General features: G+C 40.3%; 2 protein-coding genes across 5 annotated transcripts in view; one reads left to right on the forward strand and one right to left on the reverse strand.

Moving 5' to 3' along the window:
• The window catches only part of ift88 (intraflagellar transport 88 homolog), a 309,288-nt gene that overhangs the window by 120,981 nt on the left and 167,801 nt on the right, over positions 1–20,506 (forward strand). The window lies entirely within an intron of this gene.
• Positions 1–20,506, reverse strand: part of cryl1 (crystallin, lambda 1) — a 113,654-nt gene that overhangs the window by 61,098 nt on the left and 32,050 nt on the right. For both annotated transcript variants that reach the window (XM_048532526.2, XM_048532525.2), the window contains one exon: positions 18,970–19,096. In XM_048532526.2, the coding sequence (XP_048388483.1) occupies positions 18,970–19,096 (127 nt within the window). The remainder of the gene's footprint in view (positions 1–18,969; positions 19,097–20,506) is intronic.

A 20,506-nucleotide genomic window follows, 5' to 3' on the forward strand; every position in this document is an offset into this window, starting at 1 on the left:
AGCCTCATCCTGCTCCCTTGACGTGTCCACCCTCCCTGGATTGACCTATTTCCTCCCTACCACCCCAATCACACTCATCTTTACTGGCTCCATCCCTGCCTCTTTGACCTGTCTGTCTCCTCTCCACCTATCTTTTCCTTTATCCATCTTCTATCTGCCTCCCCCTCTCTCCCTATTTATTTTAGAATCCCCTTCCCCTCCCCCATTTCTGAAGAAGGATATAGGCCCAAAACGTCAGCTTTCCTGCTCCTCTGATGCTGCTTGGCCTGCTGTGTTCATCCAGCTCTACACCTTGTTATCTCGTTATAAAATCACATTGGTTTTCCTTCACCTGTTAATTTTCTGTTCGAAGTAGGAAGCACTATCAAAAGAAAAGAAGGGAATTTTTCAGATGCCGGTTAGAAGGTAGCATGTTGGGGGTTTGCCTTTGGAGCCTTACGCAGCTCACTGGATCTTATAGGCCAAGAATTACAAGGTTGGATATTTCTGATCAACAATCAGGCTGGTTCACTAGCCAGACTGTCACAGATCTAGGTCACCGTGCTCTGTGAATGTCCAGGAAGGTACCTTCAGCAGACATTCTTCTACAGTGTTCCAGGTTGAAATTCATAGCTGCATTAAAAGGGTCTTTAATGCTACCATTGCCATAACAAATAATTACATTGCCTTCGCAATGAACCAATGAGTGGCACTAGCAGTAGTGGTCCCCCTCTCGCATGTCCAGGATATAATAGACTAAACTCATGCAGTTATTCTGGCATTAGGGGACAAACCAGAAATTTTAGTTACCAGAAAAGGTACGTCTTCACTTTCCAACCTTTTACAATTAAGAAACAGATGTACTTCTTTAATAAAGGGGAGAATCTGGCATTTTTTCCATATTACATTTCATGTTTCATACCCAAGCACTAAATCTGTCCAAATCCTCCTGAAGCTGCTTTACATTTTCATTACAACACACATGCCTACTTGCTTTGTGTTATCTGTAAATTAAGAAATAACACAATTTTTCCCAAATTCCCATGTTGTGAACAGCTCGGGCCCAAGTACTGATTGTTGCGGTCCACCATGAGCCGCAGCCTACCAAAGAAAATATAACCTGTTTATTCCTATTCATTATTTTCTAGATTATTAGAACATAAATAGGAGAAGGAGCAGGCCAGTCAGCCATTCAAGCCTGCCCTGCCATTGAACAAGATCAATGCTGATCCTCTTCTTTCAGGCCAGTTGAGCATAGCTTTCACTCCCTTGTATTTCAAAAATCTACCTATCTCCTCTGTAAATGCTTTCAGTGATGTAGCCTCCATAACTCTGGTGTACAGAATGCCAGACATTCTCTGCTGTCTGGGAGAAATTCCTTCACATCTGTTTTAAATGACTGTCCTCTCATTCTGTGGCTATGCTTCCTGTTTCAAGATCTGCTCCCTCCCCGCCCTCTCCCCCAGTAGTTGTAACATCTTTTCAATATCTTCCCTACCAAGCTCCCTCAGATTCTTGTATGTTTCAAGAAAATCACATCTCATTCTTCTAAACTCTAATGAAGAAAGCCATACTTGTTTAGCTGTTCTTGCCGGTTAATCCTTTAATCCCAAGAATCATTCTAATGAATCTCTTTTGAATAGCCTCAAATGCCAGAATATGCTTTCCTAAATATAGGAAACAAAATCTCGTTTACAGTATTCTACAGGCAGCCTCCTGAGCCTATTTTTAAACTCCAACCCCCTTGCATTATTGGCAACATTTCCATTTGCTTTCTGAGTTATTTGCTGCACCTGCAGGCTAACATTTTGTGTTGCATGCTCAAGATACCTAGATCCCTCTGCATTGCACTTTTTTGGAGTCTCTCTATTTAAATAATAATCAACCTTTTGATTCTTTCTACCACAGTGCATGAACTCACACTTTCCTATCATAAACTCCATCTGCCAAGATTTTGTCCACTCACTCAACCTATATCTATCCCTTAAACATTCCTTATGTCCTCTAAACAGAGGAACCAGGACCCTCATTAGGAAAATGGGAAACTGATTTGTGATTGGGATGCCAAGGGAGTCCTGTAGTATCTGCCTGTTTCTTTTGGACTGTCTGGCAGTTACTCCCTTCTTTCTTTCCTCCAGGCTCTGAAGTTGTGGTATGACCACTGTGGTACATCTAAGCTAAGCGTTACGTGGATAATATGTTCTCAGATTGGCAGATATGTAACAGTGAGTCCAGTCATATTCAAACACTGAAACCCAATGTCAAACTTATGCTGTCCTCTAGGAGCATGGTAGGGTTTCTGACTTCCCATTCATTATAAGCCATACAGTCCACACAACTGACCTGTGCTGCTATGTCTTAAATTTATTTACTTTGTCTTAAATGTATTTCCTTTATATTAACTTTACTTCCCTTACTGTACTTTGCTTACTTATATGACTTTATTAGGTTGGCTGCAACTTTCACATTTTCCTATCATTTCTCAGTTAATCCCTCTTCCAAAAATAAACTTTTTAAATCATGAACCAATCATTTCTCCAATCAGCAGTTTCCTGAAGCTGCAGCTATTAAACCATGCCTCCTGTCTCGCTACAAGGGCCCCTGATCCTACACTCCAATAAATCTTCTTACTGTCTCCTTCTTTGCTGCAATGTTGGAACTGAAAGTGCTGGACCCCTGACCCTGGGCCTCAGTATATCCACTTGCTGCCTCCTCTTGCTGCTGTGTTCAAGCTGAATTCCTTGGAAGCCTCCTCTCAATGATGGTAGACATCGATGAAATTCATTATCATGTTGTGCTGAGCCACAAGAGCCTTTGGTCAACTGAGGAGCAGTGTGTTTGACTACTAAGGCCTCAAACCTGAAATCAAGCTCATGTTCTACAGTGCAGCAGTGTTATCTGCCCTTACAGTATGAGTGGAAGATATGGAAATATACAGCAGATATCTCTAATGTGTCCAGAAATAATACCAGAGGTGCCTCCGAAAAATCCTGAAAATCTGGAAGCAGAATAGGTGTTCCAGTATCCCTGATGGCTCCCATCTCATGCACTGGGCGTGCTGACAAAAGACTTTCCAAGTATTATTAATAGCAAGTAAATACCAGGAAGACATCCTTAAAGCCTCTCTGAAACAATGCCAGATTCCTACTAACTCATGCGAGTCTTGTCCGGGTTCATCCAAACTGAAGAAGCGTCTGCCAAGGTGTCAAACACTTTAAGCATCTCCAACACGTTCAGCGGAGGCTCAGGTCAAAAAGACAGAAAGAGCATGTGAAAACCTTAGCGTGGCAACACTCAATTCATCAGACTACCACATGTTATGAAGCGTGCAAATTCAACATTGGGGACTGTTTCATCACCTCAGGATACACTACTGTGGAGTGTAAGAAAATCATCCTTAGCCTCAACGGACAGTCTAAGAAGAGGAGAATGATACTCATGCCCAGAACCAGAGTAAATATTGTTGGTCTCTGCATCTTTACCCTATTATGCTATTTGAACTATGTTGAAACTTGTTCATATTATTGCTTGTGGACAAATTATCAGAGTTTAGGATCCCCTGTAATTCAAAGATCCCCAAGGCTGCAAAACGCCTATAAAGAATGAAGAGGTATGTTTTTGATAGTGATTCTGAGGTCACGGGAATACATGGCCAGATACAGGCTAATACACAATCTTGCTTCTTCAGACATACGGTCAAGCCAAAGTATTCAGAGTATTGCCTTTGTATCAGAATCCTCCATGTGACCCAGATGACCAATGCAGTAAAGCTGAGCTAGAATTTGCACCCTCTTGATGGCATGTATACTGTAGTTTGCAAAACCTTGATCTGGGAAATTGTCCTGCCACCTTCTTTTGCAAAAGAAAAAGAAAGTGAAGATACAATGCTTCTAGTTGCTTCATGGCATTCCAATAGGTTGTACATGTCTTACACCCAAAAATCAATAGTGTAAAGACCATTATCTGCCAAACTTTTATCTTTGTTTTGAGAGAAACATCATGCTATTTCCAAAGTTTGTGAGTGAGTCTGCCAATGACAGCATTTGCTTTTGTCAGACAATGGTTGATTTTGTCATTAGGTAGTGTCTTTAGAGAAGGAGAGATGTATTATTGATCGTGAAGCACATAGATGGGGCAAATGGATATAACATCTCTGTCTTCAGACTTATTATCAGGCCATAGCATACCAAGGCTAGGGCAAAGTTGTAAACAAACAGCTTAACGTCTTCCTGACTTTGTGTAACGTGATTGCAATCATCCGAGAATAAGAGTTCACTCAGAAGCTGTTCATTAGCCTTTGAAGAAGTCTTGAGCCTTTGCAAGTTGAAGAGGTTGCAGTCTATTCTGAATTGAACATATACGTGTGTATCAAGATGTTTGAGTGCATAGAAGAGCATGGCTGAGAAATACATGGCAAAGAGTTGGAGCCAATACAGGCCCTGGCTTGGTGCCTAAGTGACAGGGCAGACATCTGGTGACACACCCCTTTGTATCACATTGGCCATCATGCCACTTTGAAACCAGGGAATGACACTGATCATTTTATCAAAACAGCCATGTTGCAGAGAACCTTCCATAGACCTATTAGGTTTATAGTGTCAAAAGTCTTGGTCAGGTCACTGAACACCATTTAGAGATACTTATCCTGTTTGCAGAGCTTTTCTTGAATCTGACTTGCTACAAAGATCATGTCCACGTTTCCCAACTCACATGGATGTCACGAGGCAATTCTGAGTACACAGAGTCAACAAGGTAAGTAATAATCTAGTTAAGAATAACTCTCACAAGAATTTTTGCTGCTGATAAAAGAATTGATATTTCACAATGATTGTCACAGATGAACTTACTCTTTGTTTGTAATGATGCATTTTGGAGACTTCCTCATAGTCCTGCGGGTACTTAGTCCCCTGGTTTCAGATTGGACAGAAGAGATGAGTGCGTTTCAAGCATTAATATAAGAGGAAATATAGCTCAGGAGATGGTATACAGAGTTTCAGAGGTGGCATATCAGGAGAGTGGATACATGCCAATTCCATAGTGCCACTGTCAAACTCATTAGGCTGGGGCTGAATTCTTCTTCACATTTGTGCAAGAGGAGATTACATATGATAAGTAACATCTTCAAAGCCCAAGTCTATTTGCCGCATCAATCTGTTCAAAGTGTTCTTCTGTTCAACGAGTGTCCTCATGAATCAAATAACTTGTGTTAAGACAGGGATATCAATTCAGCTCCACGCTCCTAAGATTTGGCCACCCCGTGCAGATAGGGTGGGCAGTTAGAGGTCCTCCTTGTAGGTTTGCTGCTGAGTCTGACCAAGATGGTCATCAACAGGTTTATGTGCTGACTGATGGACAAACTCATAATATCTCACTGAATGCCCCTCTTCTGTGTTACTCCTTGCTGACCCTAGATAGGGAGTATACAGTGTGCAATGAAACATTTGACACCTTCAAGTAGTGAGCACTGCAGGGATAGCATACATTATGTATTGCCATGGACTTTGAAAGGTTATCACTTGTTTAGTTAGTTAATTTGTTTTATGGGTTATTTGAAAGTGTACGCATGATAATAATGCAAAAACACAGAAAGCAGCAAAGGCCAAATTTATTCAGAACAGACATAAACAGGAACACTTCTAATTAGTTTTGTACAGAATTCAATTTGTTTTTCATTCACTCATGGGATGTGGACTTCACTGGCTCTGGCCAGTATTTCTCACCCAACCCTAGTCGCCCATGAGAACGTGGTGGTGAGCTGCTTTCTCGAACTGTTGCAATCCATGTGCTGTAAGTAGACCCACAATGCTGTTAGGGATGGAATTCCACCAATTTGACTCAGCAACAATGAAGAAACAGCAATATATTTCCAAGCCAGGATGTGAATGGCTTAGATTGCCACATTCTCATGTATCTATTGCCCTTGTTATTCGATGGGAGTGATTGCTGGTTTAGAAGGTGCTGTCTAAGGAGTCTTGGTAAATCTCTGCAATGCATTTTGTAGATAGTACACACTGCTGGTACTGGGAATCAGTGGTGGAGGGCGAGGATATTTGTGGATGTGATCCCAATCAAGCAGTCTGCTTTGTCTTGGATGGAGTTAAAACTTAAATGTTTTTGTAGTTGTATTCATCCAGGCAAATAGAAAGTATTCTGTTACATTCCTGACTTGTGTCTTGTATGCTTTATAGAGACAGGAAGTCAGTTACTCACCATGAAAGCTGCACCTCTGACTTGCTTTTGTTATATATCAGTAGTTATATGGCTTGTCTAATTCAGGTTCTGGTCAATGGTAATCTCCATGACGTTGAAGGTGGAGGATTCAGCATTGGTTATGCATTGAAGGTCAAGGGATAGTATTTAGATTCTTGGTTGTTGGCAATAGTCATGGTTTGGCACTTGTGTGGTGCAAATGTGGCTTGCCAAATTTTAGGCCATAGCTGAATAAAGTCCAGGTTATGCTGCATTTGGTCAGAGACTGCTTCAGTACCTTAGGAGTCATTAATGGTGCTAAACATTATGCAGTCATTAGTTAATATCCCCACTTCTGACTTTATGACAGATGGAAAGTCATTAACAAAACATCTGAAGACAGTTGGGCCTATGACACTATCTTGAAGAACTCCTGCAAATATGTCCTGGAGCTCAGATGACTGACCTCCAACAACAACCATCTCCCTTTTTTCTATGTATAACTCCAACAAGTGGAAATTTTTCCGCCCGATTTCCACTAACTCCAGGGCTCCGTGATGCCACATTCAGTCAAATGTGCCCTTGATGTCAAGGGCAATCACTCTCACTTCACATCTGAAATTCAGTTCTTTTGTTCATGTTTGAACCAAAGCTGTATTAGGTCAGAAAATGAGTAGTCCTGGCAAACAGAGCTTCAGTGAGCTTGACTGTTTTTGACAACCTCTTCCAAATTTTGGTTTAGTTCATGAAGTATGAATTTGGAAGCTGAGATAAAAAGCAATTTAGTAAAAGAGAATTAGTTAAGTGAACAGGTCAATTGTTAGTTGCTTGTGTCAGAATGTGCACTGAAATTGTCATGTCCAAAGCAGCATTACCTATCTCCTGATTGGTGGTGAATATATTGGAGGGGAGTTACATGAATCAGCATAGTTCTAGATTTAGTTCTGGATCAGGTGATTTTAGCCAGGAAAGATGAAATTCTACAAGACATTTAAAGGCTCTGCATTATGATGAGACAGGAGCTTTAGAAACACACTGGGGTTCCTGCTCCAAACTGTGATCTGTGACCAGTTCAGGTAGCAAACATATATACAATGTGAAGATAAGATGTATAATACTCACCACCGCCCCCCCCCCCCCAATCAAATTGGTAATAAAGTGCTACAGGGCAACTGTTGAGGCAGAAAATTGAAAAACAAGAGGAAAAAAAATTAACACATATAGAAACATTAAAGTTTGAAGTAGCAAGAGAGTCAGTATAACCTAGGGAATTAGTTTCTTTTGTTTATTGAAGAGAATCTACAAATATTAAAGGAAAAGTTATGCATTCATTTAATGGAGGAAACATAGTAACAAGAGACAAGTGGCTTAATTCAGTAACAATTTGGTGATCAAAATTCAGAATGAGGTGAAAATACCGTGTAACTATTCTTGAAGTCCATAAGAGTGGTGGAAGGAAACCTGTAAATTTGTAATTTCAGCTTCATGACAAGTGAAAAATAATTATTCAAGTACCACTTTAAGTTCAATACTGAGGCATATGCTTTTTTTCCATTAATATTAACTGATGCTGAGGCAAATATTAACTGCATCAAAAGTCTGAACTTCTCAAGCATCTCTTTCTAACTATAGAGGTAGTAGGAACTGCAGATGCTTGAGAATCTGAGATAACAAGGTGTAGAGCTGGATGAACACAGAAATGAAGAAGGGTCTAGGCCTGAAATGTCAGCTTTCCTGCTCGGCCTGCTGTTTTCATCCAGCTCTACGCTTTGTTATCTCTTTCGAACTATAACTCTTTATGCCTGATAACATGCCAGTAAATATGTATTGTGCTTCATGCATTATCGTCATCAGTACCAGCACGCCATATTTATAGCTTGCAGAACTTAAACTAAACCCAGTTTGGAACCTTCTGGACCTTTCTTTTGTTTTAAAATAAGATGCTGAAAAGCAAGCCATCAGGCTTTGTATGACTTTGTGGATTCACATGCTGCCACATTGTCTCAATAGGACAAAAGGAACATTCCAGACTAAGGATGTGTCATTACGCATTCATGGAGTGTTGGTAAACCCTTGGGAATGACAGGTTCTGGTGAGGTGTTCAGTGCACCAAGCGATTGTTGGCACAGTCTTTACAACAGGGCTTGTGACAATTTTAAACAGCTTGGAATACAAATTGTGATGAGATAAAAACAGCAGCAAAATGATAATAGATATGTTGTTCAAATGGCCAACATGGTGGCAGATAAAGTATAATGTGGGCAAATGTGAGGTTACTCACCTTGTTAGTAAGAATAGAAAAGCTGACATTTTTCCCCCAAATTATAGGAAACTTGCAAATGTTGATAGGAGAGATTTTGGCATACTCACACAAGTAATATGAAGCTAGCATGCAGGTGTGACATGCAATTAGAAAGGTAAATGTCATTTTAGCCTTGATTGCAAGGGGATTATAGAACAATAATAAGGAAGTTTTGCTCCAATTGTACAGGACTTTGAGAAAAGCACACTTGCAGAGCTATGTACTAATGGGTAACCATACCTTGGAGGAACTTCACCAAAGATTCACTAGATTGGTTCCTATTATAACAGAGTGAATGAGAAAATCTGGAATTCACCGAAGCATTAAAGATTCTAAAGGATAGTGGCTTTTTTTCTATTCATTAATGAGATTACGATGTTGCTAGCTAGGCCAGCATTTATTGTCCATCCCTAATTGCCCAAAGAACAGTTAAGAGTCAACCACATTGCTGTGAGTCTGCAGTCACATGCAAACCAGATCAGGTAGGGTTAGCAGCTTCCTTCCATAAAGGACATTAGAGAACCAGATTGGTTTTTTCAACAATCAACAGCAGATTCATACTCATCATTAGACTCTTAAACCCAGATTTTCATTGAATTCAAATTCCATGATCTGCCATGGTGGAACCAAATTCAGGTTCCTGGAACACTATCTGGGTATCCACTAATAATACAACTGGGCTTTCACCTCTCCATATTAATGAGTTGTTTCTCCAGTCTAGAGTATCTTCAAAGACAGGCTGTGATTGTTTTCCTTGGAGCAGAGAAGGATCGGGTTTGGGGGAACCTGAATGAGGTGTACTAAATTACGAGGGGCATTGATAGGGTAGATAGGGAGAAATGTTTTTCCTTAGTAGAAGGTTAAAAACTGGAGGGCATAGATTAAAAGTAAGGGGCAAGAGGCTTAAAGGGAATTTGAGGAAAAGATTTTTTGAGCCAGTCTGGAACTCAGTGCCAGAAAAGGGTGATAGAGGTAGGAAAGGTTGCAGCATTTAAGTAGTATTTAGATGAACACTTGAAATGCCATAGCACACAAGTCAACAGGCTTAGTGATGTGAAATGGAACTAGAATAGATAGATGCTGGATAGCTGGTGCAGGCACGATAGGCCAAAGTGTCTCCTTCTGTGCTGTAAATCCCTCTGAATTTGGAGGTTAGTTTTGGAGTTGCTCATTTAGGATTTAGACGGAGCGAAATTAAGTATTGCGATAGCTGTGAACCTTTGGAATTCTTTTCTCTCGCGGATTGTGGATGCCTCATCACTGAGTACAATCAAGACTGAGATCAGGAATTCAAGGGATATGAGGAGTGGCAGGAAAATGGACTTGAGGCAGAAAGTTGCTGGTAAATGTGATTGCATTGAACAGCAGAGCAGGATTAAGAGGCTAAATGATCTACACCTGATCATATTTCTTAAGTCCTTTCTTGCATTAGGCATGTAAGATTTTATTTTGAAGTTGCTTGCTACGGTTAACAGCTACAAAGCGTCAGTGTATTATTTGTGTTGAGAACATCTGAAACTATAGTAAAGAGCTAAGTCACTTTACAAAGTAGCCTTGCGTTTCAAATATTAATGAAAACTAATGTTATAAATACACCCAAAGCATAATTGAGTACTGGCAGTCCTAAAGGGGTGAACCAAGGTTCACCTGGTAAAATGCCGTGTGCATCAGAGCAAGTAGAAATTGTGGTTCACCCGGTACCAAAGGTGTGCTTTGAGAAATGAGACAACGATGTAACAAGCTGTAACATTTATATTACACCATTGTTAACCACGAATTGAGCTGTATAAATCAAATTCCAACCATGTGGTTTGCACTCCAAAACACTGTCCGTAAATCAAACAAGGTCACAATTCCATTAATTTTGTCGTGTTTTTCTTTCTCTCACTCTTGTAGGATAGTGTTGTATGGTTGCATAAAAATAGAGGCCAGATTTTATGAGTTTCCCAAAATATTTTGCTAATTGAAACACCTAAAATGAACACAGAATGGTATCTAATATTTGAGGCTGTAAATAAGTGTGCAAATAGGCACAACAATGAAAACTAATGACAAAATGTTATCTTTTTTTAATCAAGTGAAGTAAAAGCTTTTGCAAAAGCAGAACATGGCCCATCTCAGAAAGTGTCCAATTTTTTTTTGATTTAAATCAATACTGTTGGGAAAGCCAACTGTTTCAGCTGTGTATGGAGCAATATACATGAAGAAACACAGTACTCTAAGCCATTACTGGGAATGCAATGCCGTTGTTTCAGATGCTTTTTTATCCTCTCCCACTATAAACTGCAAGCATGAGCAGGCAACTTTTGTCATGGTTTTCTGCTGCCAAGTACAGTAGTTCTGGATGTACTTTCGTTTGGAACTAGAATTTGATCAACGACATCGTTGGCAAGATGAAACTGTAAAAATGCAGCTGTGTATGCAGCAATACACATGAAGAATCACAGTACTCTAAGCCATTATTGGGAATGCAACACCATTGTTAAAAAGCTGCCTTAAAGCCTATTTCATGCTAAGTATGAAGTGAGTGGGCAGTGTGTATGTAACAGAAATGTCACAAGGCAATTTAAAGGAAAGGGTTTCAGAAAAGGAGATAAAAGGAAATAGACAAGAAAGTAACAGTAGGAAAGTTAGAAGAGGTCCCTGAATGTTTTAACTAAGGAATTGATTTAAGCTTTTATAAATAGAGATGCTGAGGATCTTGGAAACAGTTCCAGTGAAAAGGGGTGAAGTGGCAGAAGATTCTGCAGTTATTGATAGGGTAGGAGGATATAAAAGATTTCACAAATAGCCAATAAAGATCTGAATAGTGTGGGAAGTAGGCATGTCAAAAATTCAATGGATTAGGGAGCAGCTAACATAGATTAGCAGCAAAGATTCAGCAAAGAACAGGACTTAAATAAGAAAGTCTTGGGTATATTGGAGTTTATGGAAAATGGAGCATTAGAAAATAATGCAGTGCACTAGAGTGGTTGAATCTAAAGGATAGTAGATGCAAGGATATGCATTTTAACATCACAGTGGAGTACAGGAAGATTTTACGAAAGCATCGAAGTCTTGCCTGCAGCTGGACCATGGTCCATGGGTCACTTTGCCATTTCTGGGAAGGCCTGACAGTGTTAAGTGCCTCTTAAGTGGCCATGAGCATGTCTTTTTCAAGATTAAGGACACTGCAAATGGAAATCATGCTCCACCCACCCTCAAAGATACTGGCCAATCAGATCCTGGACAAGGTAAGAACCCTGAGACAGGCAGTCAGCATTACCTAAAGAAGTGGGTAACAGCCAGCTTCACTTAAAGAAGCATAGACCCTCAATATGCAAACACCAAGTGTCACCACATACAGACATTCTATCTGTCCTCAGTGTTGTGAAGGATCAGGCTGGCCTTGGTGCTGCGGAATATTCCAAGCAGTTGGACCGTCCAATATCACCTGTCACTTGTGGAAAAAGTCTGCAAAGAAAAGTACCTTTGAGCAAAAGCATGTCAAAAGATGGTCACCGTGTAGCGTTCTCAAAACCGTCCAAGAAAAGGAGAGGGTGTATCCTATCTCATGGTTCCCTGATCAGATGGCCAGTCATTTGGCAGAACGTCTCCAACAAACACCAAGACATAGCTTGCCTGACAGTGAGGAGGGCACTGCCTGTCAGATCCTTCAGGCATGCTCAGTTTCTGTGCATCACCGCACACTGCCCTTGAAGGAACTACGATGGTAAAGAGACTATCAATTTCCTTCTGAAATGTGCCTTTGCAAAGAAGATCTGAAGAGAGATGCATCGGTTTTTGTTGAGGTTCATCCCCAAACCGCAACGTGCACAAGATTCTGTTCTCTAAAGGTTGATCCTAGGACACGCACTATAACAACATCAACTGCACATGGAGATTAAAGAGGTTCTTTGGCCGAAATTTGTTGGTCTTCCAATGTAAAGGATTGACCTCAGGTGAGTGTTGCAGACTGGCACATTCGAGGTCAAGGACTATATGTTGAGAGTCACATTAACGCTTGGGGCAGCTGCTGGCAAACTGTATGTGGGAACGACCATCTAGGGTCAGTCTGCCAAAGTATAACATGGGTCCATTGAGTTGTCAGACCCTCTTGTTGCCTCAAAATTAAGATAAATAGTTTCCAGTATCAGTAGACGCTGCCTTTGCTTTTGCAAATGAGGATAAATTCCAAGAAATGTTCAAATTCAAATGGTTTGTTTGTTTCTTTTCTCTGCAAAGACTGTAACTAACTGATTTAGAACCTTTGCATGTACTTATAGATGAGTTTTTAATGAATAAAGTACATTTTTAAAAAAATAATGTAGGAAGACATACTAAAGCTTGGGGAGGCTACCACCAAGGTGGAGTGGAGAGCAATCAATGTCTGAGGTCTTCCTGCCAAAGTGTAATGAGGGTCAATTAAGTTGTCAGGCTCCCTCATTGCCTCAAAATACATGCACATAGTTTCCCTCACTAGTAGAAAATGACTTGTGATATAACTGTAGGAATGCTTTCAGGAATGTCAAATTCCAAAGTGTTTTTACTTTTTCTCTGCAAAGACCTTCTGCTTAAGGACCTTCTGTATGTACTTATATCACACTACTGAATTGTGTGGTAGATAAAACATCTTATTGGCTCAACAGCAGCATCCCGTTCATGGAGAAAACCACTATGGCATCTAACCAGGCATCTCATTAAACATTAAGAGAGAACTAGGCAGAAGGGATGATGGTAGATTGTATGAAGATGGATGCCAATGATAATATTAAAGGGAGAGGTGTTGTAACAGGGCAAAGGAAAAGAAGAATATTGTAGAGGAGAAGACAGAGTTATGGGCTACTAGAATTGAAAGGATTGAGGTTAGTAAGGAGGAGGTGTTATCAATTCTAGAAGGTGTGAAGGTAGATAAATCCCCTGGGCCAGATGGGATTTTTCCGAGGAAAAAGGGAAGCTAGGGAGGAGGTGGCAGAGCCTTTGGCCTTGATCTTTGAGTCCTCATTGTCTACAGGTTTAGTACCAGAGGACTGCAAATGTTGTGCCCTTGTTCAAGAAGGGCAATAGAGATGACCCAGGTAAATATAGACCTGTGAGCCTTACGTCTGTTGTAGGAAAAGTTTTGGAAAGCATTATAAGAGATAGGATTTATAATCATCTAGCAAGTAACAATTTGATTGGAGATAGTCAACATGGATTTGTCAAGGGCAGGTCGTGTCTCACAAACCTCATTGAGTTTTTTGACATGGCCAAGCATGTGGATGAAGGTAGGGCAGTTGACGTGGTGTACATGGACTTCAGTAAAGCTTTTGATAAGATTCCACACAGTAGGCTATTGGAGAAAATATGGCAACATGGGATTGAGGGAGGTTTAGCAGCTTGGATTAGAAACTGGCTTTCTGTAAGAAGGCAACGAGTGGTGGTTGATGGAAAATATTCAGCCTGTAGTCCGGTTACTAGTGGTGTGTCTCAAGGATCTGTTTTGGGACCACTGCTGTTTGTCATTTTCATAAATGACTTGGACGCAGGCATAGGTGGATGGGTTTGTAAATTTGCAGATGACACTAAAGTTGGTGGAGTGGTGGACAGTGTGGAAGAATGTTGCAGGTTGCAGGGAGATTTGGATAAACTGCAGAATTGGGCTGAAAGGTGGCAAATGGAGTTCAATGCAGATAAGTGTGAGGTGATTCACTTTGGGAAGAATAATAGGAAGGCAGAATACTGGGTCAATGGAAAGATTCTTGGTAGTGTGGATGTGCAGAGTGTCCACGTACATAGATCTCTGAAAGTTGCCACCCAGGTTGATAGTGCTGTTAAGGCGGCTTACGGTGTGTTAGGTTTTATTGGTAGAGGGACTGAGTTCCAGAGCCATGATGTCATGCTGCAACTGTACAAAACGCTAGTGCGGCCTCACTTGGAATATTGCATGCAGTTCTGGTCGCCCCATTACAGGAAGGATGTGGAAGCATTGGAAAAGGTGCAGACGAGATTTACCAGGATGTTACCTGGTCTGGAGCGAAGGTGTTATGAAGAAAGGCTGAGGGACTTGGGTCTGTTCTCATTGGAGAGAAGAAGGCTAAGAGGGGTTTTAATAGAGACATTCAAGATCATCAGAGGATTAGATAGGGTGGACAGTGAGAGTCTTTTTTCCGAGGATGATGACATCAGCTTGTACGAGGGGGCATAGCTACAAATTGAGGGGTTATAGATTTAAGACAGATGAGAGAGGCAGGTTCTTTACTTAGAGAGTGGTAAGGGTGTGGAACACCCTGCCTGCCAATGTAGAGAACTCAGCCACATTAGGGGCATTTAAACAGTCATTAGATAAGCATATGGACGATGATGGGATAGTGTAGGGTGATGGGCTTAGATTAGTTCACAGGCCAGCGCAACATCAAGGGCCGAAGAGCCTGTTCTGCACTGTATTGTTCTACGTTCTACGATGCCACTGATGGCCCTGGTGAACACTGGAGTAAGGAAATAATTATTTAGTAAGTAAACAGTTAAGGGTGAAGGACTATTTCTCAGAAGGCATGAGTTCAGATAGTCAGAAGGGAACATGGAGAAGCTCAGGGACTGCAGTAGACAGAGTGTGGAAATATGGAAAGGATAACATAGAGACCACTACACTTGGTGCTAACAGTTCTAATATTGCTGGCCTTGGTGAAGTAATACAACTGTGCTTTTAGTACTTGACATAGCATGATGCAACCACAATAAATAGAAACATTACTGTGAAATTCTCATTGTACTCAGGACCCAAAAGAAAATTAATGCAGCTGAGAGATAGAAACTGTGCTAAATATTTCTTTAGCAACAACACCAAAAGTGGGAGATAAATAACTTCAGGTTTAAAGACAGCCCTGAGAATAGCTGACACTTGTGTGCAGTCAGTTGCATAATTAAAACTTCTAAATTAAAGAATTTAAACTAAAAAAGCAATCTTTTCAGCAGGAAGATTTCAAGTGCCAAAATGGATTGCATGCAATGATAAATGAATCAAGTGACAAAGAATGGCATCAAACAAACTTAGTTACCTGTACCTAGGAGGTAAATGACACAGCAAAGTGTCAGATTTCCAAAATGTAAATGTTCCCTTGATTATAAAAAAAAGTTGACTTATTTAAAGCCATTTAACTGAAAGCATAGTCAGTCAGAGTCAGATTAATAAGTGTTTTTGCGGCAGCCCAAGTTGAGAAAGTTGTGCTGTAAGATTTCCAGGAAGCAGCACTGTTTTACCTGAGCATCAGGCGGTGTCCATACTCCTGATCTCCTCTGGAACCTCACTGTCTACTATTATCCATTATGCAGCCTGCTTGTGGATGCACAGGACCAAACATTCAGTTTGACTATATACTGTGATATACTAATGACCACATACTGTATTTTTGGTATGAGAAAAAAAAAGAGAGTGCCATGGAATTGTTTGTCTCATTGAAGTATGCATTGATACCAAAAATGTTGGGATATTTGCCGAACAACTGGCACTTTTTGCACCTACAACAAGTTAGAAAGGCCACTATGCAGCCAGTTAAGCATTGGCAATTTGACATTGCCCTCACCAGGCTACAAAGCCACGCTGCCCACGGCACTTGGGTGGCTGACACTCCCTTGTGCATACAGATTGAAAACAGAAGTAAGCTCATTTCTGCCTGAATCTTCTCAATGTTATATTAAGAAACCAGCACTAGGCTTCTATTATGCACTTGCTTAGGAACAAGTTTATAGGAAACTGTGAACCAATTAATGCAAAATGGTCTGGGTTGTATACTAATACCACAGCAAAGTAAGAAGTTAAAGAAAATATAGGAAGATGGTTGTGGTTATTGGAGCTCTGCCATCTCTACAAGTGTTCCTTAGAGTAGAGTTCTAGGCCCACCCTCTTCAGCTGCTTCCTCAATGATACACCCTCTATGTTAAGGTCTGGCGTGAGGATATTCACTGTTATTGTACACAATGTTCAGCACCGTTCATGACTTCTCAGAGACTGAAGCAAATGTTCAAATGCAACACGTTCAGGACAATATCCAGGCTTGGGCTGACAAGTAACTTTCATGCCGACGAATGTCAAGCAATTACCACTTCCAATTAGAGGGAATCTGATCAGCATCCCTTGACATTCTATGTTATTACTATCAATGAATGCCCCACTTTCAAATCCTGAGATTACCATTGACCAGAAACTCACTGGATTCTCCACATGAATTCAGTGGCTACAAGAACCAGTCTGAGGCTAGCAGCCCACTTGTTTGGTACCACATCCACTCCCTCCACCATTGATGTTTAGTGGCAGCTGTATGTACTATCATCAAGACGAACTACTGAAATTTATCAAAGATCCTCAGACAGCACCTTCCAAACCCGCATCCACTCATATATAGAGGGACAAGGGCAGCAGATACATCAGAATACCAACACCTGCAAGTTCCACTTCAAGCCACTCATGCTCTTGAGTTGGAAAGATAATCATTGTTCTTTCACTGTTGCTGGGTCAAAATCCTGGAATTCCTTCCCTCACAGCATTGTGGGTCAACCCACAGCAAATAGACTGCAGCAGTTGAAGGCGGCAGCTCATCAGCAGCTCCTCAAAGGCAACTAGGGACAGGCAAGATTTTTGGAAGCCAGCAACAGCCACATCCCACGAGTGAATAAAAAGGGAATGAATACAAGAGAGGGAAGTCATCTACCCTGAGAATTCAAATCACTAAAACATATGATTGAGAATATCCTAATGCTCAAGAGTTGGATTTGATCATTGAAGTACATGAATGTTTCATAATCCTGGGCACCAGGGAAGCTGCTTCAAGCAGTCTATTTCCACATTTTTGTTTTAAAGTTTCCGTCAAATAAAACACACAGAAAGAACTTGTGCATATCAGAATTTGTTCAGCAACCAAAGTAAATGGCACACCTTGTTTGACAGAGGAGCAAGACTGGCAGCTTAACATTCTGAGATTTAGATGTTTCAGGTGAGACAGAGAGGGATGAAGAAGAGGTGGGGAAGTTACATTACGGATAAGTGGGAATATCACAACTGTATTGAGGGAGGACACGTCAGTTATTTTAAAAGCTAAATTGGTCATTCTTACATGCATAATTTTCATCAAGGCTACAGTACTGTATTATATACCCATTAACCTAAACCACAAAGGATTATCCTTATTTTCTTTAGAAAATGGTGAGAATATGGATAGAATTATTTTTGCTAAGTGATCCTCACATGCAGCCAATAATTTGTATTTCTAGGATAACAGAATAGAAGATGCAAGGAAACAATACATTTATTTTGTCTGTGCATAACATGAACATCAGATATAACCCAGGGACCAGAATAAAGGCACATCTAGTCCAGGGAACCTTGGAAAGGCTTACTCAGGAATATTCAGGGATTGGTACAAGCATTTGGAGGGATGTACCACAAACTAAGTCAAGACCTACCAGAAGTGACAGAAGTGTAGTTTGACAGTTGGGAAGGAGTGGATCCTACAGTTAACGTTTGCACTGGACCCCATGAAGTCTCATGTCATCAGGTCAAATATGGGCAAGGAAGCTGATAGTGACCATCACGTACTACTGTCCCTTGGCTGAGGAATCAACACGATTTGGTCGAGGTACGAGGGGCATGGAACATGGATATTGAAGACCTCAAACAATTTATCATAAAGATTGTATATCAGCAGTATTATTGCTGAGGTGGCTGGCTGAGTGTAAAGGACATGGCTACTAGATGTAAAACTCTTAACAGCTCGCAAGAGAACCAACAGGAGTGAAAAACCTATGTGATCTTACCTTTTACCTTTCATGGATGCATTTGTCCAAAATAATACGGATAGAAATGACCAATGTAGGAGTGCCTGGGCATAGAGTCATTGTAGAATTACAGTTGCTTCTTCACATTGACAATACCCTCCAATATAGCACTACCATTGTGCTTAATGGGATAGATTAAAAACAGATCCAACAGTTCAAAACCAGATATCTGAAGCAGCGCAGGTTATCAGCAGCAACTGATTCTACCACACAATCTGTAAAAACGTGGCATGATATAACCTGCATTCCACCATTACTGTCAAGCCAGAGCAGTAACCTTGTATCAATAAACAGTACAGAAAGGCATGGCAGGACCTATAGCAGCGTTGTCCAAAATTGAGGTGCCAACCTGGTATGGTCAATTTTCAGTAAATATGAATGTAAATTTTCTGTAGTGTACAATTTAAGTTGCTGATTTAAGAGCGTATTTAGATAATGTTGATTTCAGTTTGTTTATTACAATGAAAGTATTAGAACTTAAAATCTTGTCTGATCTTCGCAGTCACTGAAAATTCCAATACCACTTTAAAAGTTATCGGCCGATACAGAAATTTTAATGCTTCGTGTACAAAATCAATCTGCAGTTAAAGAACCTAAATGAGTATTAAATGCATTTGGAAATTTCTACTATGACTCAGACTGAGATGAAAAAAAATATTGACTGGTGAACAATTTGACCCATGCATAAGTAACTCAGCGGAAGCACTGACCTGGATGTGAATGGCACCCTCTACTGCTTGTGCAAGGTCATTACTGGCAGTGATCAGCATCATTTGTTCCTCAGGTTTGAAGGTTCCTCTCAGCCTGCCAGTTCTCTCAAGTTCAGTCAGCTGCTGCCTAATAAAAGCAGAATACATCTTACCGTCTCTAAGAAATAGACAGTTTCATTGGTTAACATCAAGATTTTGTTTTTGCTATTACCTGAACCATGAGAAGGAAATGGCATCTACCACAGAAATTTTCCTAATATAACATTTCTACAAGGTTTGAGCTTTTAATATGTTGGTGGCTTCATTGTTTCCATGCCTAGAAACATATAAATTAGAAACAGAAGGAGGGTATTTCCCTCCTTGAAATTCTTCAGCATCAAAAATAATCTTGGTTGACGTGCTTGTGTTTTGGATTCCATGTAACAAACTACCACCAACTCACTTACCAAACAAGAATCTCCTTCTACTTTTAAAATATTTAAATGTCTCCAGTTGCATCACCTATGAGAAAGAGTTCCAAAACTACACAATCGTCACAGAATCAAAACCTAATCTGTCCTAAAAGGGATTCCCTTAATTTTAAAACAGTGTCATGTTCTGAACTCACCCGTGCCCACTTTGTCAATATTATTCAGGATCTTACATATTTTAATAAACTCGTTCCTTGCTCTTCTGCGCTTGATGAAAACAAGCCTAGTTTTTGTAACATTTCCTCATGGGACAATCTGCTCAATCCGGATATCAATTGACAAAATCCCTTGCTCAAAGAAGCAGACCAAATCTGCACACAATATTCAAGGTGTGGTCTTAGCAATGCTGTGAATGACCAAAGATTCCTTGCACATACAGGATAGCATTCCATTAGTCTTCTAAGTTACTTGTTGCACCTGCATATTACCTTTTTGTAACTCATGCACCAGAACACCTAGATTCTGTTTACCTTGGAATTTGGCAGTCAATTTCTGTACAAAGACTCTGCTTTTTATTGTTCTTGCCAAAACAGACAACTTCACATTTTCCCAAATTCCATTTGCCAGATTTATTGTCCACTCACAAGACATTTATATCTATTCTCATCCTGTTTACTTCCTCTTCACATCAGACTTTGCTACCTATCTTGGTATCATCTGCAAATTTAGCTTGCATGACTTTGATGTCTTCATCCAAGTCATCAAGATTGATTGTAAAAAATGGCTCCAACACAGCCCTGCAGAACTCCACTCAGCATATTCTGCCAACTATAAATTGATCCCTTTTAGGAATTCTGTTTTCTGCCAGCCAGCCAATTCTCTAACCATGCTACTATCCATGCTGTCAAACTATACCATGAGTTCTACTTTGCTAAATAACTTTTTGTGGTACCTTGTCAAATGAACTCTGAAAATCCAACTGCAATTAAAGGTTCCTCTTTATTCACATGGTACTCCTTCAAAAGATCTCCCATAATTTGGAGAAACATGTTATCTCTTTCAAAAAATGATTCTCACTTCCCAATTACCTCAAGTTTTTCTAAGCTATAGACTTCTTAATAGTTGAT

This window comes from Stegostoma tigrinum, chromosome 6, assembly GCF_030684315.1.
Source record: "Stegostoma tigrinum isolate sSteTig4 chromosome 6, sSteTig4.hap1, whole genome shotgun sequence".
NCBI lineage: Eukaryota > Metazoa > Chordata > Chondrichthyes > Orectolobiformes > Stegostomatidae > Stegostoma > Stegostoma tigrinum.